The following is a 25223-nucleotide window of genomic DNA, read 5'->3' as shown; positions in this document are numbered from 1 at the left end:
TGTATGTGTATATATATGTATATGTATGTGTATATATATGTATATGTATGTGTATATATATGTGTATGTATGTGTATATATATGTGTATGTATGTATATATATGTGTATGTATGTATATATATGTGTGTATGTGTGTGTATGTGTATGTATGTATATGTATGTATGTGTATGTATATGTATATATGTATGTATGTGTATATATATGTATGTGTATGTATATGTATATATATATATGTATGTATGTGTATATATATGTATGTGTATGTATATATGTATATATATATGTATGTGTTTGTGTAAATTTACCCAGCTGTAGTTACTGAGTTTACCAGACAAACGGTAAGCCAGATAATCTTAAATAAACTTATTGTGTGTTTAAAATGAAAGAGTGTGTTTGTGTATAAAAAAACAAAACACTGCACTATGTGATGTTTCCTTGGAGCAAAAGGACATGCACTTTTTTAAGCGAATCAACTAACTAATCAAAAAACGCCTTCATTGTGCGGATTCTTATCGGATTTGATCAACAGATTTATCAGTGTGGCTTCTGAGACAACACTGCACTCCACAGCCTGCAACGAGCCTGTATTTCACAGGCTGCGGTCACAGTGTGCACCCACTGCCGGGAAAGCACAGAAACGTTTGCTTTGAGGTTTTGCTGTGGGCCTGCTGATTACATTTCAATCATGGATCAACTATGTTTGGCAGAAAGGCCTCAAATATGAGCAATTTTACAACACGAAGTCAGAAAAAGACACTCAAATGACCTGCAAATTATGGAGGAAAATTGTATGTACCATATCATTATTTTGGAGGTTGATTATTGCATAAAGAATTGGAGCTCATTGAGGGAGAAATTAACCCAGAAAAAGCCACTCTTCCTGAGGCAAATTGAATAAACATGCGACTGAGAATTTTTAAAGGGTCACGCGCACCTCAACGTCATTGCATGGCCACGGAGTTACAATGTACCGCTCCGCAGAGGACTTAGGGAAAAAAAACGGATTTTGTCCATTTTTATATATATATATATATATATATATATATATATATATATATATATATATATATATATATATATATATATATATATATATAATCATGGATTTTGTCCATTTTATACATATAGCAGTTTTCGATTAGAATGGACTAAATTTGCTGGTCCACCTGAATACTTTATATCCGGATTTTACGGTTCAGGGAGGGGCAGTCTTCTGCTGGGACTGGTTGGGGCTGAGGGGAGAGAATCAGGAAAAAGACATGCTGTGGAAGAGAGCAGAGATCAATCACCAATGATTAAAAGCAGAGTGGTGCATACAGAGCAAAAAGAGGTGACAAAAGAAACACTGGGTGCATCATGGGAAACCCCCCAGCAGTCTAAGTCTATAGCAGCATAACTAAGGGATGGTTCAGGGTCACCTGATCCTGGCCCGAACTATAAGCTTTTTCAAAAAGGAAAATTTTAAGATTAATCTTAAAAGTAGAGAGGGTGTCTGTCTTCCTAATCCGAATTGGGAGCTGGTTCCACAGGAGAGGAGCCTGAAAGCTGAAGGCTCTGCCTCCCATTCTACTCTTACAAACCCTAGGAACTACAAGTAAGCCTGCAGTCTGAGAGCGAAGCGCTCTATTGGGGTGATATGGTACTATGAGGTCCCTAAGATAAGCTGGGACCTGATTATTCAAAACCTTATAAGTAAGAAGAAGAATTTTAAATTCTATTCTGGAATTAACAGGGAGCCAATGAAGAAAGGCCAATATGGGTGAAATATGCTCTCTCCTTCTAGTCTCTGTCAGCACTCTTGCTGCAGCATTTTGAATTAACTGAAGGCTTTTCAGGGAACCTTTAGGAAAACCTGATAATAATGAATTACAGTAGTCCAGCCTAGAAGAAATAAATGCATGAATTAGCTTTTCAGCATCACTCTGAGACAAGACCTTTCTGATTTTAGAGATATTGCACAAATGCAAAAAAACAGTCCTACAAACTTGCTTAATATGCGCATTGAAGGACATATCCTGATCAAAAATGACTCCAAGATTTCTCACAGTATTACTGGAGGTCAGGGTAATGCCATCCAGAGTAAGGATCTGGTTAGACACCATGTTTCTAAGATTTGTGGGGCCAAGTACAATAACTTCAGTTTTATCTGAATTTAAAAGCAGGAAATTAGAGGTCATTCATGTCTCTTTTAAATTCAGATGATCATGACCATGGCCCTGTGGTGTCAGATTTTATCAGCTGGTGTAAGTCATCCTTTTTAGATATCAACGTGAACAAAACTAAAGACTTGATACTTGATACTTTATGTCTGAAAGACATTCCTGCAGTTTAACTAATTGGTGTGTGTCCTCTGGCTTCATGGATAGATAAAGCTGGGTATCAGCTGCGTAACAATGAAAATTTAAGCAATGCTTTCTAATAACACTGCCTAAGGGAAGCATGTATAAATTGAATAAAATTGGTCCTAGCACAGAACCTTGTGGAACTCCATAATTAACCTTAGTCTGTGAAGAATACCCCCCATTTACATGAACAAATTGTAATCTATTAGATAAATATGATTCAAACCACTGCAGCGCAGTGCCTTTAATACCTATGGCATGCTCTAATATCTGTAATAAAATTTTATGGTCAACAGTATCAAAAGCTGCACTGAGGTCTAACAGGACAAACACAGAGATGAGTCCACTGTCTGAGGCCATAAGATCATTTGTAACCTTTACTAATGCTGTTTCTGTACTATGATGAATTCTGAAACCTGACTGAAACTCTTCAAATAGACCATTCCTCTGCAGATGATCAGTTAGCTGTTTTACAACTACCCTTTCAAGAATTTTTGAGAGAAAAGGAAGGTTGGAGATTGGCCTATAATTAGCTAAGATAGCTGGGTCAAGTGATGGCTTTTTAAGTAATGGTTTAATTACTGCCACCTTAAAAGCCTGTGGTACATAGCCAACTAATAAAGATAGATTGATCATATTTAAGATCGAAGCATTAATTAATGGTAGGGCTTCCTTGAGCAGCTTGGTAGGAATGGGGTCTAATAGACATGTTGATGGTTTGGAGGAAGTAACTAATGAAAATAACTCAGACAGAACAATCGGAGAGAACGAGTCTAACCAAATACCAGCATTACTGAAGGCAGCCGAACATAAAGATATGTCTTTGGGATGGTTATGAATAATTTTTTCTCTAATAGTTAAAATTTTATTTGCAAAGAAAGTCATGAAGTCATTACTAATTAAAGTTAAATTAATACTCAGCTCAATAGAGCTCTGACTCTTTGTCAGCCTGGTTACAGTGCTGATGATGTATGAACTTGGTAATCATGTTGTCAGAAATGCTTGTGGTTAGTTTCAGGTTAACATTTTGTGTGTCATCTCCCCACAGCCTCTACTCTTTTCATGTCGACCGCTCTACTCAACCACCATGCTTAACCTGTCACTATGTTTCACTGGCTTCAGAAACAAAGAGGAAATGGTGAGGTTTTTTTTTTTGTCTTCTTCTTTTCTTCAAAGGAATAAGGATAACCACGCCAAGTGTCATATCATGAATATGCAATACATATCCTCGAGTGCAGCGGTTCCCAATCCCTGTCCTCAGGGACCTCTGACATGCACATTTTTAATCTCTTCCTACTCTGCCCAAAGCTAATTACTGTAGTGTGTGCTGAGCCAATCAAGAGCACACAGACACCTGACTAAACCAATTAGCTGTCAGTAGAGCAGGAAGAGAGAGAAAATGTGCAGGTTAGGGATACCCGAGGAGCAGGATTGGGAAATGATGCTGTAGTGTCTTCCAAAAGTATAGATGGGTGCCAGAATGGCCTGGTAGTGGAATTTTTGATGGCCTTCTTGTCATATCAACACACAAACATTTATCGACGCAGTGTTTCTCCCCTACCTACAAATTGTGTTATTGTTGTTTTTACTTCTTTGCTGCTGCAGCACACAGTGTGCTAAATGTTCAAACCCACTACTGACGGCTCATGTTCTCCATGTAAACAACTATAAAAGCATTTTAATGTTGAATTCATTAGCATTTACCTTTTAAACTGGAAAGGTGGGATGAAATCATTGTTTCCTGTTGTGTGCAACAATGAGAATGTTCTGTGATAATGGGATGCCTTTGGAAATTGGATCTGAAGGAGCATGTAAAATTTGCACATTAACACAAGTTTTGCACAGTAGCTGTATAGCCACTTGTCTGTTTCAACACTTGTGAAACAATGTGTAACAGTAATCTCAGTTCACTAACTGGTTCTAATTTCATGGTGTACTGGGGCTGTAATTGAGAATTATAGAGCACTTCACTAGTCGTGAACAACACCAAGAGAAACCACCTGAAGTTTCACATTTACAAAGTCATTGCATTCACAACAGGGACAGAAATGAACCTGAGAGGTGTGTGATAATTTATTGCCAATACAAAATTTGCTGTAAACAGTCACTCCATCAGTATGTAAAATGTAATAAAAAGATGCGAAGGCCACAAATAATAGTTAACATGACAGTTTGATTCCCAAAACAACTGTTTTTGGAGTCATTGAAACAATTCATTAAAACAATTGTTTCAGTGACAACAGAAATGATGGAACATTTGAAAGAATGCAGTAGACAATGCATTTTCATTTAGGTTTTACTTTAAAACCAAAGCACTTGTATTTATTTCTTGTCAAATCACTAAACACAAACTAATAATAAAAAAAAATATCCCGAGGCACTATACTAACATACATACTACAGCGTACCAAAAATTACATATGACCTTTATGCATTTGATGCACAGTGTGTGGGAAAGACCATGGCTGTCTCCTAGTTTACAGTACCTTGATTGTTTTCTGTCAACAAATGTATAGGTATGAAAAGGCACATTGTCTTGTTTTGTTTAACCAATAACAAAAGACTTTGTTTTGCAGTGATGTGATGAACATAGCTTGATGTTCCAGAATTTTTTTTTTTTCAGCCTTAAAAAAAAATTTATTTTAAGATGATATGGGGAATGAGATCAGATACAGAAGTCTGTGTTAAGAAACCTTTTCTGGGGTTCCGAAGAGAAAATCTGACCACTGGTAGAATTTTCGCAGAATTTCCTTTGTCATAGATTTAAAAAAAAAATCTGATTCACCATTGTTTGAATGCACCAAGAGAATCTGAGGAGATGGACAACAGTAAGAAATAGCAATAGCTGTATGATGATTTGGATGTCAAGCAGTGTCATGCAGAGAGGAAAAACTGCACATCTTCTAAATGGATTGAAACCTATGTTACTATGCAACCATCAATACATTGACATTAAAATGCTTTTATGGGAAAGTCTCTTCAGAAAATTATACCATCCTAATGGAAACAGTCAGCAACTTGAACTGTCAAATATGTAATAATTTTGTACTTGAACTTTGCAGTTTTGAAAAGGAAAAAAATGTTGAATAGAGGTCAGTGATTAGTTGGACAGTAACACAAATTCTGTTTTCACTCCGTACGCCATGACAAAGTTGAAAAAAAAATATTCAAGATGCACTTGTCGTTTAGACTTCTAGATTTAATTTAAGAAGTTTAGCAGAAATATTGCGTTAACCGTTAAAGCTAGTATCTCACTGGGCCGCAACTCGTGGAGAGGAGATGGAGACAAAAAAATCACATGAAAACAGATGACAACTTTTTCATGTACAATCTCACTAAACTGGTCCTCCTGACTCCTGCATGCATGGCTGCCAACTATCTGCTGAATGCTGTCCACAGTGGCAGCAAAAATACGGCCACAAATTTCAAGCAGTTCGCACACATGATGCATGAGAGACACTGACATGACGTGCAGCACACACTTGAAAGTCGAGCGGCACTGGTGTGTCCTATGCAGACACAAGAATTTGTGCGTAAATACCACGCACTCTCATGGATGTTGAACATCACTGGCGTGGCTGAAATGGTGACATGTTTGTGCACACAGTGCTCAGGATGGATGGGGACTCTTACATTGTTATGATGTGAAAGAGGCTGTGAACATTCCTCAGACTTTAGGCAGAAAAAACACTGTAAATAATAAATAAATAAGTAATAATTGAATAAAGTTAAATAATAATCAATAAAAACAACAAGAAACGTATGGAAAGCCACTCACGGACAGGCAGAATGATGTCCAGGAGCTGGTACATGTCAATGTTATTTTTCCGGCTGGTAATTGTCCTTTCTTCCCTCGAATGAACACACAGTCCTACACTGGCCAACCACTGTGATGTGTTTCAAGCGCTGTTCAAAGTGCCTGTCTGCTCTGTGATTCTCTGGAAGTGATAACAATAAAATCAAAAAAATAAAAAAAGCCAGAGCCCTGGCATTGTCCTCATTCCCCGCACAGGTGATGTTCAGCATGCTGTCCATTTGTGAATAGCAGGTCGCTGTCATCCGTCAGCATTAAACTTAATTTACACTTGTGTCCTCAGAAAAATAAATAAATAAATAGGTAAACAATAAATCTGGTTCGTGCAGCTCATCAGTGGGTGGACAGGACGTGCCCAGCCTGCTTACGTGTGTGCATAGCGGGTGTGCGCTGGCCAGGAGCTTTAAACTTAACTTCTACTTGTGTCCTCAGCAAAATAAATAAATGAAAAGAGGAAAACACAACACATCCGGTTTGTGCGACTTGTCCATCGGCCGGATAGGACGCGTCCCATACGATCATGTGCGTACATGGCGGGTGGGTGCCAGCTTGGCTGGGGGCTCCTGGAATTTGTTCGGCTGCTCCCAAAGCGGTGTTACTGTCCGATCACATATAAGTAAATGTGTGTGTCATCACCTTACAAGTTCCCCCACATGTTGTGCACCTTCTGAGTCACAGAGACTATGTGGTGAGGGGTATGAGGCGCCTGCCTGACGATTTGGTGAGGGGAGTTTATCGTGCAAAATGTTTGGTCTGTTCAAAAATCATGTGATGAGCAGGTACCACTCCACAACAGAGGGGAGGAGATGGGGAATCTCACTGTGTGAATTTTCTTGTGGATGCTGTTCCCAGGCTGTCACATCCCAGTAAGATACTAGCCTAAGGCCCCCTTCACACATAGTATGAATGTGGTTGACTTGCACATGAAGTGCGCATGAAGCAGGAATTGTATGCAATACATGTAAAATCGTAGCTGCCTCCAACACCTCGTACTCCTAGAACTATTTCCACACACCAGCGGCTGAAAGACAAAGTGTACGCTGTGAGAGCCCATCAAACCCTCTTGCGGCAGGTGCCGGCCAAATTCCAGCTGACACGTACGGACATCTAACACCGCTCGCTTGGCACTTAGAAAATGTGTGGCCATTTGCACTGTTAGCACGACAACAGTCAGCAGACATTCACTGTCGAGCTGGGTGTGAAATTTATGTGTCCCCATGAGTGTGGCTTTGCAAACAGACACAGTGACACGTTGGTGTGTGCACTGAACTGACGGGGTGTGGCCGCCGACAGGAGCTGCTGTGGAGATCTGTGGTTCTGGACGTCACGGATGGGGAACACGTAATGTGTTTGGACGGACATGAACTAACAACTGCTCACTGACGCGCATGTCTGCTTGCTGTCATCACGTGGACATACATTAAAACATATATCAGTGTGGCAATGGGCTGCAGCAAGCACAGGCTACCCCAGGTGAAACAGACTGTCAGATCATAGCATGCAGTGGGCGGTCTGACTGTCATATCACCTACATGAGCTCTGTGTCACATGCCGCGGTGTCAGTCCTGCAATGTGTTGCCCACAAGACACGCATGTCAGACAGGACATGCGCGCGGGGTCAGCTGGACACGCCGCTAGCAGATGTGGACATAAGATCGCCCTTCTTCTCATTCATGTCATTTCATGACTGTACGTCTGTAACCAAGGGTCATCTACAGATGAACAGACGGATTATACTTGTATTACCCGCTTGATAAGAGGGATTCAATAAAATGCGGTGTTTTTATATGGTGTGTGGTTTTATTTTTTTCTTAAATACGAGGTCTGTCCAAAAAGTATCGGACCTTTTTATTTTTTGCAAAAACCATATGGATTTGAATCACGTGTGATTGCATCAGCCAAGCTTGAACCTTCGTGCGCATGCGTGAGTTTTTTCACGCCTGTCAGTTGTGTCATTCGCGTGTGAGCAGGCTTTGTGTGAGCAGTGGTCCACCCCTCTCGTCGGATTTTTATTGCGAATAAATGTCTGAACGATTTGGAGCCTTGCTGCATCAGTGTTTTCCAGAAACTGTGAGAGACTTCCAGGTGGACACCATTCGGAAAATTTAGATGGCTTTCAGCGACAATTTTATGGGGATTACACAGATTAAGGAGTGCTCCAGCTGGTTTAAAGACCGCCCACAGCGTCTGAGAAGCGCGGCGCACTCCGAGCGCCAATCGACAGGCTCAAACCCCGCTGAAACATCCAGATCATTTCCAGCGTGAAGGCTTTGTTGATCCGGGACATCGTCTGACTTTCACAAAAAAGGCAGAAGGTGTGGACATCAGCACTTTTTCGGCACATTCTACTGTTACAGGAGTTTTTTTTTTCATGGAAAGAGAAGCGGAAGGATGCGCCACCGTGCCGCTCATGGCGCGGGACAAAACCACCTCCGTGTTGGTCTCACAGGACGGCTTTCAGACGGCTGTCGGTGGCTTTTCAGTCTTGTGACTATCCGAGAAATTGTGCATGAGCTGGACATGCCCTAACATGTCCTGTGAGGCTTCATCACGGCGTTGCTTTGCGCGCTGCGGCACCGCCGCGATGCGCGGAATTCCTCCACTCCTCTTTCCATGACAAAAACTCCTGTAACAGTGGAATGTGCCGTTCATTTCCAAACTGGATGCTGTGTTTTATCCGGGACGTCCTCTGACTAGCACAGGAATTGCTGAAGACGTGGACATCAGCACTTTTTCGGCACATTGAGACAGACCTGCGGTGGAGCCGCATGGTGCAAAGTAACGCCGTGATGAAGCCTCACAGGACATGTTCTGGCATGTCCAGGCTTATCCACAATTTCTCGGTTAGTCACACGACTGAAAACCCACCGACAGCCGTCTGAAAGCCGTCCTGTGAGACCAACACGGAGGTGGTTTTGTGCCGCGCCATGAGCGGCACGGTGGCGCATCCGTCCGCTTTTCTTTCCATGAAAAAAACTCCTGTAAGAGTGGAATGTGCCGAAAAAGTACTGACGTTCACGTCTCCTGCCATTTTTGTGTAAGTCAGACGACGTCCCGGATCAACAAAGCCTTCATGTTGGAAATGATCTGGTTGTTTCAGCGGGGTTTCAGCCTGTCGATCGGAGTGCGGCGCGCTGTCAGCAGCTGTGGGCGGTCTTTAAACCGGCTGGAGCACTCCTTAATCTGTGTAATCCCCATAAAATCGTCCCTCAAAGCCATTTGAATTTTCCGAATGGTGTCCACCTGGAGGTCTCTCACAGTTTCTGGAAAAAATTGATGCAGCAACGCTCCAAATCGTTCAGACATTTATTCACAATAAAAATCCGATGAGAGGGGTGGACCACTGCTCACACAAAGCCTGCTCACAGGCGAATGACGCAACCGACTGGCGTGAAAAAACTCACGCATGCGCACGAAGGTTCAAACTTGTCTGATGCAATCACACGTGATTCAAATCCATATGATTTTTGAAAAAAATAAAAAGGTCCGATACTTTTTGGACAGACCTCGTACGTCCATATCCTACTTGATTTCAGGCATTTTCCCCACACCTTTTACAGCACAGCGATGGTAGCTCAATGGTAAAGCTTCTGACTGGCAATCATGGAAAGTGCATTTTCAAATCCCATAGTAGGCATGGATTTTATTTATTTCTTTTTTTCATAGCACCTGCACGATGTGTAACCACACACCTGCTCATCGGCTCGATGTAGGGCTGCAACAAACGGCTATTTGGATCATTGATGAATCTGATGGGGTTTTGACACGATTAATCGGATTAGCTGGGCATTTTTTAAAAATGTGCCAGGGAAACAATTTTTCTCTCCATCCATCACTTTATTTAACAACAGAACATTATTTGAAAACTTAAAATACTTGAAAATCAACAAATTGTCAAATGTCCCTTGGCTGTTGAAATATAAAATAATAAAGAATAAAACAGTTTATAATAAAGAACAAAAATAATTATTTCAAATGACATTGCTTTATCAAAGTGCTGAGTTGCCATAAAACATTGAAACATAAAAATGTTTTAAAATATATGGTGAAAAAGAGGTATTTTTGTTGCTGCAAATGAGCAATTAGCATAACCAGTTAACCATAAAACCTAAATCAAAATCTGTAGCCTGACTCATTATATGTGCAACATTCTCTGTATAAGTTGTAAACTATGTGGTCATTTCACAATGACACATGTGACTCAGGTCTCTTTCTCTAAAATTGTATTGTAGCATTATTACTTATTATTACTATTATTGTTGTTGCTATTATTATTAATATATAAATAAATTAAAAAAAATTATAACTTGTAATACATTTGACTCTTTTACGACAACAAACGCTGAGCCATTAATTATATACAGAAAACAAATGCACAAACATGCTGAAATGCCAGCAGCTTAATGCTAACTTTAACATTGAAAATGCCATAGACATGCTAACGTTTTAGCATCAGCGTTAGCGTAAAATACATCTAGCAGCTGTTTCAGAAGACCATAACAGGTCAGTTTAACATAAAAAAGGTAAATATTCCTCACAGACATATGCTCTTTAGGGTTTTAGTGGGGAAAAATTAAGATAAAGCGAAATAAAACAAATGAAACCAACGAAGCAGCAGCTCGAAGCACTCCTTCATTGGTTCAAGTTTTAAAGCAAAGCTCGGTTGATTATACGGAAGAAATGAAACATTTGCAGTAAAACAAAGTTATTTAGCAACTAATCGATGACTAAATTAGTTGACAACTATTTTAATAATCGATTAACTTGATTAGTTGGTTCAGCTCTAGCTCGATGTTTTCGTCTTTCGGTCATACGAGCTGTTTCACCGTGAGATGCCCTGATTTGTACATATTCGTACTATATGTGAAGGTGCCCTAAGGAATGACGGCAGGTTTTTTTACACTTTGATTACACCTTCAAAGGCCTTTAAAGTAAAATGAGGACAAATGAAATGAGTTGTTATTCATACAAATGATTACTTTTGCAGCCAGTTTTTTTTTTTTTTTTTTTTTTCGACAATTCAGGGGATGGGTCCATGAACACTTGCAGGTCACTCCATATGTCTTAGTATCAAGTCACATCAGTCATTTAAGATTACAAACAGAATGGTACTGTATGGTAAGTCTGTCTGGAGTAGACAATTCTCAAAAACTGGGTGACTGTGCAAGATGATTAGTGACAGAAACAAGAAAGCGACACATGACAACTCCGAATGAGTTATAGGCTTCTTTGTCTGGGACTAGAGATACTACATAGTTTAACTTTTGCGTTTCGCAACACCATCCAGAGATTCATTTTGGAGAGACACACAGAAGGATTTTCAAGAAAATAGGTCAATTCTGATCTTTAGTTTAACTGTTGCTTCTGGCAGACTGTTTCTAAAATGAGATGTTTTGTGTTCTTCAGCTTGGTAAAAACTTTGTAAAATCCTTGTAACTATTAGAATGGCCTAAGCAGTGGGTCTACCCCTCTGAGTCTGACTTGCTTGAGGTTTCTTCCTCAACATCTATAGAGGGAATTGTTCCTTACCACTGTCACGTGTGTGCATGCTCGAGGGCAGACTGTTCAACTCCAGTCCTCGAGAGCCGGTGTCCTGCAACTTTTAGATGGGTCTCTGCTTCAACACACCTGAGTCAATTAATGAGGTCATTAGCAGCACTCTGGTGAACTTGACTGTATACTGAGGAGGTAATTCAACCATTTGATTCAGGTGTGTTGGACCACGAACACATCTGAAAGTTGCAGAACACCGGTCGTGGAGGACTGGAGTTGAATACCTCTGCTCTAATGGTTGGGAAGGTAAGACCTTGCTTGTGTGTAGCGCCTTGAGGCAGCTTTGTTGTGATTTGGCATCGTATAAATGAAATAAATTTAAATTGAATTTCACACCATTCAGAAATTTCTTCTCTGTGCCACTGTTTCATGTGCAATTTTGGGTTGTAATAGATGCAGATGAAAACCAATGAACCACCTATTTTGGATCATGTTGGTATATTTGAATATTTATAATTACTGTAAGATAGTACAGAGACAGGCCTATGAAGTTGATTGTGAAGTCTTGTTAATCATGGGATCATGGGATTCCGCAAAGGCTGCTGTTGTAATCATTTATTTATTTACGTTTTCATTTGCCCATGTAGAAGAATTTGGTGAATCTGGTACATCACATGGGTGGGATCATCCGGAAAGACTTCAGCACCAAGGTTACTCATCTCATTGCCTATTCCACTCATGGGGAGAAGTACAAGGTTTGTCCAAGTCAAGTATAGTACTTTTTTAAAACTCTTTTTCTTCTTCACCTTTTGAGATAATATAATAAGGTCGGTCTTTCTTTGATATGCCATGCTGACTATGTATGCTGACCAATCCTTAAATTTGCTAAACAAGTGGAGCTTGTGCAAGACCTTTTGTGACCTTTACAGTACAGCTTTGCCAACTTGTACAGATTAGCCTGTCTTTCTGTCATTTACCTGTATTTTGGCATGCTTGGCACCAGAAAGTTATGTTGGATCCAAAAAGGCTAAGACCAAAAGTTATATTGGATCGGTTCCCACTGACCAATAGCATTAGAGCTTACTGTCAACAGCTAGCCAATCAGAGCGCGGCATACAATTATTCATAAGATGACATCACTAAAGACGTAGCGGAGGTCAGGAACTAGCTGACAGATGCTGGTTGAAAAAATGGCAACAAACATGTCAACAACAGCAGAAAATTGTCTGCCAGCGAGGTTTGCTGAGTTCACAGAGGAGGAACTGGTGGAAATATTGAACTCCAAGGATGCCAAAAACACTAAGAAGGTAGACAAGCACGCTACTGACGTTTTAGAAGCATTCATATGCTGTTCACAACAAAATAAATTGATCTAATTTACTTGACTTTTTGTTGTTTGCTTAATTTGGGAGGGGGGTGGAGAACATAACAACTGATGGATGGCAAGTCGTCCAACATAGAGAAATACTGGATTCCTTACCATCCATTATTTGTATTATATATATATATATAATATACACACACCCCGTAATTTCTGGACTACAGAGCGCACTTGAATATAAGCCGCACCCACCAATTTTAAAATGAAAAAAGAAATTCTACATAAATAAGCCGCACTTGTCTATAAGCTGCAGGTCTCCACGTTGTAACATGACATATTTACACAAAAAGATGTTAGAAAGATTTTTTAACTTTTGATTACATACTTACCGTAAATGCTTTTTTGTTCTATCGAGCACATCATCCAGCGCACGCACGGTGTCTCGTGGCTTCTCCGCACCACACAGCAGAGGCGCTGTATGGATCGATAGTAACTTTTTTTTTTTTCTTTGCTGCTCATGAGATAATGTCTGTGCAGCCAGGATCACCTGGTGTCTGGTAAATGAGATGTTAAGGTGCTGTGACTTTTTCAACTCGTAGCACAGAGACCCGGTGGGGGGAGGCGGCGGAAGGCTCCGCTGGCTGATGTGATGGAGGCGTACCTGCATGGGCGCAGTTTGGTGGGGGATGGGGGGGACATGTCCCCCCACCTTTTCAACCAGGGGGTACAGAATATGGTATGTCCCCCCCACCTTCTGACATATATATGTGTGTGTACTTGAAACATGCTATGCCAGTCTTGTGTGCAAACCATGTCAGTCTTATGTGCAAAACCATGTCAGAATAGTATCTTTGTTTCTGCAAGTTTGTATTTTTACCAGCATTGACTTGTTTACAACACCTGTTTCTTGTTTGTCACATTCAGAATTTTCTGGGACTGCATTTGCCCAGATTTGAAACCAAAAATATTTGCCTAGAGGGACTAGTGTCTACACATAAGTATCAGTGGACCATATGCTAATTTACTAAATTCTGAAAGTTAGAAAAGGAAATCAGAAAAGCTATCGGGGACCTCAAAAATCCACATATATATATATATACACACATATATATATATATATATATATATATGTATATATATATATATATATATGTATATATATATATATATGTGTATATATATATATATATACACACACACACACAGTTGGTTGCAAAGGTTTGGGCACCCCTGATAATTTTTGTGATTTTCCTTTATAATTCATTGGATGTCTAGATCATACATTTCATTTAAATATATCATATAGCAGATGAACACACTGATATTTGACAAGTGAAATGAAGTTTATAGTATTTACAGAAAGTGAGCAATTATTATTTAAACAAAAATGGGCAGGTGCATAAATTTGGACACTCCAACAGAAAAAAATATATCAGTATTTAGTAGATCCTCCTTTTGCAGAAATAACAGTCCCTAAACACTTCCTATAGCTTCCACTGAAAGTCTGGATTCTGCGTGAAGGTATTTTGGGCCATTCTTCTTTACATATCATCTCAGGTTTGTTGGTTTCTGAGCATGGACAGCCTGCTTAAAATCACACCACAGATTTTCAGTAATATTCAGGTCTCGGGACTGAGACGGCCATTCCAGAACGTTGTATTTGTTCCTTTGCAGTATTTGATCCACTGTCAATTTTGCAAGTTTTTCCACCTACGTAGAATGGAGAGGCCTGTAATGCAGATTATTTGCTGCTTTATAAAATTTTGTGCTGTTTGTAGATGAACCAGGTTGTTGAATTCTGTTTTTGATTTTAAGAATAGGGAAGTTGCATGTTCTTTGTAACTGGTATTATGAATTATCTTTATGGCTCTTTTTTGTAGTATCGATAGTGAATGTTGTGTATATTTATAAGTATTGCCCCAAACCTCTGCACAGTAATTTAAATTTGGTAGTTTTGAGGGAGGTTTCCAGTTTATTTTATCGTTCCCGTTTTATTATATTATCAACATCCATTGTTTGCTATTGTTAGCTGTTATCCCTCATTCCTCCAAAAATATTCGCGCTATCAACTTTACATTTTCGTGGTGTTCATCCTTGACCCAAAATACATAAGCACACTAAATGGCAAATGTCAGTTCTCCCCAGTTTGTGTGGGATTGAAGCCATATGCACACATAATAATTGTGCCCTTCATCTTAATATATAGATGAAGGGCACAAATACCCTTTTACAACACCTTCAGAAAACCCGACACTACAAAGTGGGAACAGTCATTTTCAAAAAGTGAAAATTTGTCATATGGTGTGAGTGCCGCTCCTGATTTCACTCCTCTGACGGTGACCGAGTTCTCCTTTCCTCTGGCGGACTAAATGGAAAGCATATGAAATTATCTGAAGTTTCTTCCTCCCCTGCTTGATCCCCAGTTGAAGTCGGGCTGATGTCTGAAAGTGTTAATTCAATTCCTAGTGGATCCTTTTTAAAACGGACATGTCTTTCCCATTGGGATTGAAGGAGAAGGAGATGGGTGGCTGAACAGATTGATTCTTGTGGCTTCTTTCTGCTTGAATGGACACATGATTGATGGTGTACTTCTTTCAATCATCTCTAGCATTGAGTTTCTCATTTTTTTTTTTTCTGTCCTTATTTGCACCTTAACTTTTTTCCCTCCTGAATAACCTCAACACCTCCATTTCTCTTTCATTTGATTCAGCACAACTAGTAAGTAAGATTTTGGCTTTGTGACACAGTCAAGGCTGTTTTCCTTCTGAAAGTATGATGCCAACTAAAGTAAAGCGGTCCATTCGTTTTGACCTTCTCACACATGCTTTTGCATTGTCCCTGAAGTGCATGCTGTTTTTTCTGTTAGATTTGTAATTATTTGGCACAGGGTGGTGAGAAATAATGAAAACCAGCTGAAGGCATGGTTGTACTGTGACAGTGTGGAAATAATCTTTAGTTATAAAATTGTTTTTTAAAAAAACTTCTTTATTTAAGTCTGTCATCTTGTGCCATTCTCATCTCTTGCTACTCCACTGATTTTTAATTTTATCTTTGATGTTTTCAAAATATTTCTTGCTGCATTCTTATCTCACAGCTGGCAGTTTGCATGGGGACGCCCATCCTCACGCCATCGTGGATTCTGAAGGCCTGGGAGAGGAGAGATGATGTGTAAGTTAGTCTCTGAAGCTTGTTATCAACAATTCCCATTTAGGCATCTTTTGTCTTTAACCCAACGAGATTCATTTTCCATATGTGCAAGCATGCAGGACCAGATAATTTCATGTTGACTACTTCAGATTTGAAAGCAACAGTTGGCATATTGACACAATGTGAAAGGGAAATCAAAAACCAAATCTGTCTTAAAAATTCTGCCTTCTATTAAATTCAAAGCACTCAAAATTTATATAAAAAATTAGAAACAGGAATTGACATGCATTTAGGTAGTAGTCTCGCATTCATCCATGAATATGGTTAAAATTCAAATAAGTATGATGTTCAGCAGGTGCAGGAGCTATAGATTATGTGCATTTTCACAATATGAACATGGTTGTTGAACTATGAAAACTATACACAATTGGAAGAGAATTTATGTTGCGCTGTGAGAATTCATTAAGATGAAAACAAAACAAACTGCAAGCTTCAGTCTGCTTTGGTGGACTCTTGGAAGCTTTATTTATCGATTATATATATATATATATATGTGTGTGTGTGTGTTTTGTACATTTCTGTTTGTTCAGATTTTTTTTTCATTTCTGGTCAGACTGATTCAAAACAGTTACAATGAGAACTGGATATGATTTGTCAGCATTATTTATTTCATATATACAGTATATAATATAATTTTGCTGTGTGTTTCGGTTTTTCTCCAATTATCTCTCTAAAGTTCATTCCATGCTGGAGAAGAAGAGTTTCGAACAGAGTTCAAAGTGCCTCCGTTCCAGGACTGCATCCTCAGTTTTTTGGGTTTTTCAGAAGAAGAGAAAGCCAACATGGAAGAGAGGACTCTCAAGCATGGTCAGTGTTATCGTTTACCTTATAGATGTTTCTTTGTAGTGACCGTTTTAAAAACTTTGTGTATGTTTCTTCCTTGTGGTATTTTATACCTCTACAAATGTATGTTTCTCTGTCAGTTTTGTAGTTCTTTCATCTGTCGTCTGAGTTGTTCTGGTGTTCACATTATTCAGTTCAATTTATTCATATAACACCCTTGATGCTGTTGTTTGAACACCCACCCAAAAGTATTATTATTACTTTAAATTAAAGTTTATTAAACGCCCACTTAAAATAAATTAATTCTGTGACCACCAGCATGTTGTTAAAAGAAAAAAGCAAATAAGGATAGAGTTAGTGAAGGAGCTACTCTGTTCATTTTTTATCTGACATCCACCAAAATGAGTTTGTCAGTTGATGCCTATAAAGTTCCTCATTAAGCTTTGTGCTTGTTCAAAACTTTAAAGAGTTCAGATGGATCTTTCCTTCTGCCTTGGACATTTGTTTGCTGTTTTGAGAGTGGGACTCACACGCAGCACTCCTTGACGAGTACGACGAAAACTGGCTTCAAGCGTTGACAGTCAGCAACATGATGTTCCACCGTTTTCAGCGAGAGGCTGACAGGAAAATTATGGATTTTTATTTTTTATCTTAATGGGCAGGAATCCTAGACAACAACAAATGGATTATTTAACTGCAGAGTTGCCTAAATTTAAACAGGTAGGACTTTTTTTTTTTTTCATCTTCATGAGAGCCAGAGTTTTCTGTTGTAATACAACGCTGTGCAAAATGTTTCAGTGAAGTAAATTATTGTCTACATGGCATTGAAAACTAATTGTGCACGCCACGTCACTTATTTATTTTTTGGCTGCACAGATTAAAAAAAAGCACCCATTCAAAATTACATTTTTTTTCCAATTATGGTTTATTAAACACCCACCTAAAATAAATTAATACCATGACCCCCACCATACTATAAAAAGCAAAAAACAATGCATTTTCACAATGTTCTTCTCGTCATACGTTTGTCCTGTGGTCTTACTGTGAAAGACTCTTATGCAAGAAAAAGGAGGTGTTCTGTATGGCTAGCTTTGTACAGACAGCAACAAACGGGTTGTTTACAACCCCTGGCAAAAATTATGGAATCACTGGCCTCGGAGGATGTTCATTCAGTTGTTTAATTTTGTAGAAAAAAAGCAGATCACAGACATGACACAAAACTAAAGTCATTTCAAATGGCAACTTTCTGGCTTTAAGAAACACTATAAGAAATCAGGGAAAAAAATTGTGGCAGTCAGTAACGGTTACTTTTTTAGACGAAGCAGAGGGAAAAAAAAATATGGAATCACTCAATTCTGAGGAAAAAATTATGGAATCATGAAAAACAAAAGAATGTTCCAACACATCACTAGTATTCTGTTGCACCAACTCTGATGTTTATAACAGCTTGCAGTCTCTGAGGCATGGACTTAATGAGTGACAAACAGTACTCTTCATCAATCTGGCTCCAGTGTTCTCTGATTGCTATTGCCAGATCAGCTTTGCAGGTTGGAGCCTTGTCATGGACCATTTTCTTCAACTTCCACCAAAGATTTTCAATTGGATTAAGATCCGGACTATTTGCAGGCCATGACATTGACCCTATGTGTCTTTTTGCAAGGAATGTTTTCACAGTTTTTGCTCTATGGCAAGATGCATTATCATCTTGAAAAATGATTTCATTATCCCCAAACATCCTTACAGTTGATGGGATAAGAAAAGTGTCCAAAATATCAACGTGAACTTGTACATTTATTGATGATGTAATGACAGCCATCTCCCCAGTGCCTTTACCTGACATGCAGCCCCATATCATCAATGACTGTGGAAATTTACATGTTCTCTTCAGGCAGTCATCTTTATAAATCTCATTGGAACGGCACCAAACAAAAGTTCCAGCATCATCACCTTGCCCAATGCAGATTCAAGATTCATCACTGAATATGACTTTCATCCAGTCATCCACAGTCCACGATTGTTTTTCCTTAGCCCATTGTAACCTTGTTTTTTTTCTGTTTAGGTGTTAATGATGGCTTTCGTTTAGCTTTTCTGTATGTAAATCCCACTTCCTTTAGGCGGTTTCTTACAGTTCAGTCACAGACGTTGACTCCAGTTTCCTCCCATTCGTTCCTCATTTGTTTTGTTGTGCATTCTCGATTTTTGAGACATATTGCTTTACGTTTTCTGTCTTGATGCTTTGATGTCTTCCTTGGTCTACCAGTATGTTTGCCTTTAACAACCTTCCCATGTTGTTTGTATTTGGTCCAGAGTTTAGACAGCTGACTGAACAACCAACATCTTTGCGTGATGATTGACCCTCTTTTAAGAGTTTGATAATCCTCTCCTTTGTTTCAATTGACATCTCTCGTGTTGGAGCCATGATTCATGTCAGTCCACTTGGTGCAACAGCTCTCCATGGTGTGATCACTCCTTTTTAGATGTAGACTAATGAGCAAATCTGATTTGATGCAGGTTTTAGTTTCGGGGATGAAAATTTACAGGGTGATTCCATAATTTATTCCTCAGAATTGAGTGAGTCCATATTTTTTTCCTCTGCTTGGTCTAAAAAGTAACCGTTACTGACTGCCACAATCTTTTTTTTTCTTGATTTCTTATAGTGTTTCTTAAAGCCAGAAAGTTGCCATTTGAAATGACTTTAGTTTTGTGTCATGTCTGTGATCTGCTTTTTTTCTACAAAATTAAACAACTGAATGAACATCCTCCGAGGCCGGTGATTCCATAATTATTGCCAGGGGTTGTAACTGCAGAGTTGCCTGGATCAAAACACGTAGGAACTTTTTAAGGAACTTCCACAAGAGCCAGAGTTTTCTGTTTTAACACTGTGCAAAATCTTTCAGTGATGTAAATTATTGTCTGCTTGGTTATTTATTTCATTTATATAGCGCCAAATCACAACAAAGTTGCCTCAAGACTCTTCACACAAGTAAGGTCTAAGCTTACCAATACTGGTAATATTGAAATCTGAATGCGCACGTCACTTTTTTTCTGCTGTCCCAGACATCAGCTGACAAGGAACACATTTAATAAATTTGATAAAAGGACAAAAAACAATTTATTCTTTATTTATGAGGATATCAGACATTTTATTGAAATGGGCGGTCCGACAAACATAGTATTTGGCTGAGTTTCTGCAAACGCCCACCCCCACTTCAAGCAGAATTTTGTGCAGCACGCTCAGACCCATGAATACGGCAAGTTGCCGCAAGGCGCTTGACAAGATTAAACTCTAACCTTACCAAGGAAAAACTCACTGTAGCATTTTTTTTTTTCCCATTTTTGGGAGAAAGAAACCTCAAGCAGACCAGATTCAGAGGGGTGACACAGTGCTTAGGCCATTCTAATGGTAACAGAGAACCAAGTAAAGACATATAGACAAACACATTCACACCTGCACACAAAACTATGGACAATTTAAAGTTTCCAGTCCACCTAATCTGCATGTCTTTGGATGTGGGAAGAAGCTGGAGCACCTGGCGGGAATCCACACAAACATGGGGAGAACATACAGGCTCCACACACATGGGCCACATGTGGGAATTGATCCCATGACCTTCTTGTTGTGAGGTGACAGTGCTAATCACTGAGTCACTGTGCTGCTGTTAAATAACTGTTGTTGCAGTTTAATCTAACAATTAAGTATTTAATTTTAAAATATTCTATAAAACAGTGGGCACCTTGTTTTCATTGAGGACAACAGGCAAAGGTTCCTTATTTTGGGGGTGTGATGGCCTAGTGGTTAAGCGTTGGGCTTCGGACCAGAGGATCCTCTGTTCAAAACCCAGCCAGACCAGAAATTGACTAGGGGACCTTGGGCAAGGTCCTTAATCCCCTAGTTGCTCCCGGTGTATAGTGAGCGCCGTGCATGACCGCACCCTGACATTAGTGTGTCTGTGTGAATGTGAGGCATAATATTAAAGCGCTTTGAACGTCTGATGCAGATGGAAAAGCATTATATAAATGCAGTCCATTTACCATGTTCATTACTCATTACATTATTGTTAATGGCCATTTGTATTATTGGTATAATATCTCACAATAACAAACTTTTGGTATTATTTCATAGCCTGTAATTCTAAGATGGATGTACGTAGGCTATATGACTTAATTTCTCAATTTAAGTACTGGCCATTACTGTAGAAACATGACTTGCTGTAATCCCTTTAATTGCTAAATCAGGCTTTCCATAATAATGTCAAACTCTGTTAGTGCAATTGAATATTGACTAATCCTAAGTACAACTCTGATAACTTTACTGCTGTGCACATAATAGGCCTACCTTTGTGGAAGATGTATATTATTTACTGGATTGTCACAGCGTGTAACTTTGCTAATTAATACTTTGCAATATTTCACAAATTTTTTTCCAAACTTCTCATGAAAGTCTCATGAAATGTCTTCAATTTATTGCACTAAAATCCAGGAGAATACATTTCACAGCATCTACAACCCTCCAGCTTCAAGGGACTGCCTTGGTCCCTGGACCCTCAGCCTGGGGGTTTACTTTTCCTCTGACTTCTCTGTTTCTGACTCACAACCCTGGTGTTAATGCAAGAATCCCAAAGAAATGCACTGCATATTGCAGTGTGTATGGAATAACTGCAATGAGTTTTTCTGTTTTGCCAAGTTCAGACCTCAGCACTTCCAGCTTGTTCAAAGCTCTTTCTCATATTACATCGTGACATATGTTGCATAATTTTGCATATGATTTTGGAGGCAGAGAGGTGCATAAGTGTGCATCTTTTTGTTGTTGAAACCCCAAATGTGACAAACAATGTTTTGTTTGTTGGACTAACCTGACCTCCAAAGTGTGCACATAAATGTGTTCACACCCACAAAAATTTTTTTACCACTTGTGTGTTTTACATATAATTGTGACATATTGATTCAAAGTCAGCTTTGTCCATTTCTTCATATTTACCAGCCATAAAAAGGAATGAGCGGATCCTTGTCATTTGATTGGTGCTTTGTATTTCACTTGACATGGATTATTCGTTCCATTTACTGTGAAAATTTGATTTCATGCGTTTTGTACCATTGCATGCTGTGAACTCCGCCCATGCACATACTAGTGGGGGCGGTGTTTAGTTAAACATGGCGGAGTTTGTTTTGCTGGTGGACGACGATTTCAGTGAGCTAATTGATGGTGCTAATTCTTTTAACACACACAAAAACAGATCCACTATGACATAAGCTGTCTGGAGACATGAAGAGCTGTTAGGATTAAAAACCTGGAAAAATTTCTGACACAATTTTTCTCTGGTCTGAGGACGTACATGAAGTCTTTTTGTTTGTTTGTTTATGGAAGTACATCGTCACAATTCTTTTTTGAATGATCTAACTGTTTTTCCAAGTTGACTGAGAACAATTTTGGACTCCTATTTAAAGTTCGTGTGGAATTGTTGATGTCAAAACACCAGTGATGCACCAAAATGCAAGTCCCTTTTCTGTTGTTTCTAAATTAATAAATATCAAACGACAAGGATCTATTTTAGCCGCTCTATAAAACAAATAATGAATGTTTTTACATTCTTTCAATGGAACTCGATGAAAGCTTTCACCTCATGAAATATTTGTACCATTGAACTCGTAAACATTCATTATTTGTATATTAGTTGTCACATATTGATTCATTAGTACACATGAAATAAAAAAAAAGAATTTTGACAGTGCCTTGGGCCAAGACATTCATTCCTGCATCTACATGCACACATCTCTTGCCGTGGTTAGTCAATATATTTCTTGTTTACAATTCCACATAAATTCAAAATGGTAATGTCTATCACTCACTCTCTTTAGTGCACCATGTCCTCACTCAACTTGGCATATATATATATATATACGCTTTCTTTCCATAACTCTAGATCACAGGGAAGACGAAAGCCTTTTCCACAGCTTCTGTCGACCTTTGCTGTAGTGTACGGAGCAGAAAGGGCTCACATCATAACATTTATGTTCTGCTGCTCTTTTGCAGTATGCATCTGTGATGTCGAGGTCATTGCATCATATCATTGTGACGTATATGGCCACCTTTAGAGACCCATTGATCAAGCAGAGTTGTCTGATGTTTCTACATTAACGTTTGTGACTGAGGACTTATCCAAACATTCACCATTTCAGTTTAGAAAATGTTAGGCATTCATGCAAATCTGGTGTTTTTATAATAATAATTTTAACTATCGTTTTCTTTTGTGTTTGTGGCTCAGGTGGGTGTTATCGAGAGGTGGGAGATGAGAGGTGTACCCACATGGTGGTGGAAGAAAACTCAGTGAAGGCGCTGCCGTTTACGCCATCTAATAAACTATTTGTGGTCAAAACTGAGGTAGGCCTGCTCTTCAAGGAAAAAAAAGGGGAATATTTCAAATTTTGGGCGAATACTGTTATTTGCATTATTATCACTTACTGGGATACACAACACGTGGAATCACATTAACAATATTTAATGTCATTTCAAAACGCACGACACCCAGCAAATGCATACATAAAAAGTTGGCTCACTTTAACTTTTGTCAATTTGGCTGGTACTGCGCTGCTTTCCAAATTCGCCAGGGCATCCTCATCAAGCTCGCTGCTTTGGCTGCTGTTCACTGTCGGACGATCCATGATAAAATCATTCAGAATATCCATATTGGGACCAACACACACGTCTCGTCTTTTCATGTAATCGTCTGCTGACAGTTCTTGGGTTGCACATGATATGATGTCATCACTTTATGCACAGCGGGCGGTATTGGGATACCCGCCCGTTACTGCGGGCGGGTATCCCAATATCAGTATCAGCTTTTGGAGAGCTGAGACAGAGAGAACAGTAGAGAAAGAGAGCGCACACACACACACACAAAAGCCCAAATTCATTTGTAAACACACCCACATACACACTTGGGGTCAGTTATACAGCAGACTTGTGTTGTGATGTGATTCTGCTCTGGTGTGGGACAGTGGAGTGAGAGATAAAAGTGATACCTTAAACTGTCACACTCATGCCCTGTTGGAGGCATTGTCATGACTGTAGTAACTGATGGAGATCAGAGTTTGCTCCAGGAGACACTGATCAGATCACACCACTTTCTCCTGTACATAAAATGTGGACAGTCAATCAGTGAGATCATACGAGGTCTATTAGAAAAGTATCCGACCTTATTATTTTTTTCAAAAACCCTATGGATTTGAATCACGTGTGATTGCGTCAGACAAGCTTGAACCCTCGTGCGCATGCGTGAGTTTTTCCACGCATGTCGGTTGCGTCATTCGCCTGTGAGCAGGCTTTGAGTGAGGAGTGGTCCAGCCCCCTCGTCGGATTTTCATTGTCAGGAAATGGCGGAATGATTTGGGCTTTTTTTCCATCAGAATTTTTTCAGAAACTGTTAGAGACTGGCAGCTGGAAACCATTAGAAAAATTTATCTGGCTTTCGGTGAAAATTTTACAGGCTTCACAGAGAATAAGGACTGTTACTACAGCTTCAAGGATGCTCGGCGCGCCGCGCTCCGTGCCGCCATCGAGAGCCACAAACCACCGGATCATTTCTAAACGGATGGCTGTGTGGATCCGAGACCGTCGTGTGCACTTTCTCTGGTTATCACAAGAGCTGGACATCAGCCATTTTCCGGCAGATTTCACTTTTAACAAGAGATTTTGTCATGGAAAGCCGAGCGGAGGCTTTGTGCGTCACGACCGATTTGCTGATGGAGCGAGACAAAGGAACACCTCTGTTTTGGTCTCACAGGACGGCTTTGAGATGGCGTTCAGACAGCTGTCGGTGGTTTTTCCATCGAGTGATTATCCGAGAAATTGTGGATGTGCCTGGACATGCCAGAACATGTCCCGTGAGGCTTCATCACGGCGTTGCTATGCGGCACCAGAGAAAGTGCACACGACGGTCTCGGATCCACAGAGCCATCCGTTTAGAAATGATCCGGTGGTTTGTGGCTCTCGATGGCGGCACAGAGTGCGGTGCGCCCAGCGTCCTTAAAGCTGTAGTAACAGTCCTTATTTGTGAAGCCCGTAAAATTTTCACCGAAAGCCGGATAAATTTTTCTAATGGTTTCCAGCTGCCTGTCTCTAACAGTTTCTGAAAAAATTCTGATGGGGAAAAAAAGCCCAAATCATTCCGCCATTTCCTGACAATGAAAATCCGTCGAGGGGGTGGACCACTTCTCACAGGCGAATGACGCAACCGACAGGCGTGGAAAAACTCACGCATGCG

The 25223-nt window shown here is 39.6% G+C and overlaps 1 protein-coding gene across 1 annotated transcript in view; it reads left to right on the top strand.

The window, feature by feature from the left end:
• ect2 (epithelial cell transforming 2) overlaps nucleotides 1-25223 on the top strand; it is a 141743-nt gene that overhangs the window by 39601 nt on the left and 76919 nt on the right. Inside the window, exons 5-9 of the mRNA XM_034180361.1 lie at nucleotides 3393-3482; nucleotides 12299-12406; nucleotides 16067-16140; nucleotides 16856-16986; nucleotides 23226-23341. Of these exons, the coding sequence (XP_034036252.1) occupies nucleotides 3393-3482; nucleotides 12299-12406; nucleotides 16067-16140; nucleotides 16856-16986; nucleotides 23226-23341 (519 nt within the window). The remainder of the gene's footprint in view (nucleotides 1-3392; nucleotides 3483-12298; nucleotides 12407-16066; nucleotides 16141-16855; nucleotides 16987-23225; nucleotides 23342-25223) is intronic.

Source organism: Thalassophryne amazonica, chromosome 10 (assembly GCF_902500255.1).
Source record: "Thalassophryne amazonica chromosome 10, fThaAma1.1, whole genome shotgun sequence".
NCBI classification, from domain to species: domain Eukaryota; kingdom Metazoa; phylum Chordata; class Actinopteri; order Batrachoidiformes; family Batrachoididae; genus Thalassophryne; species Thalassophryne amazonica.
Note: the sequence above shows the minus strand (reverse complement) of the source record. Positions and strands in the feature narration are given on the sequence as shown.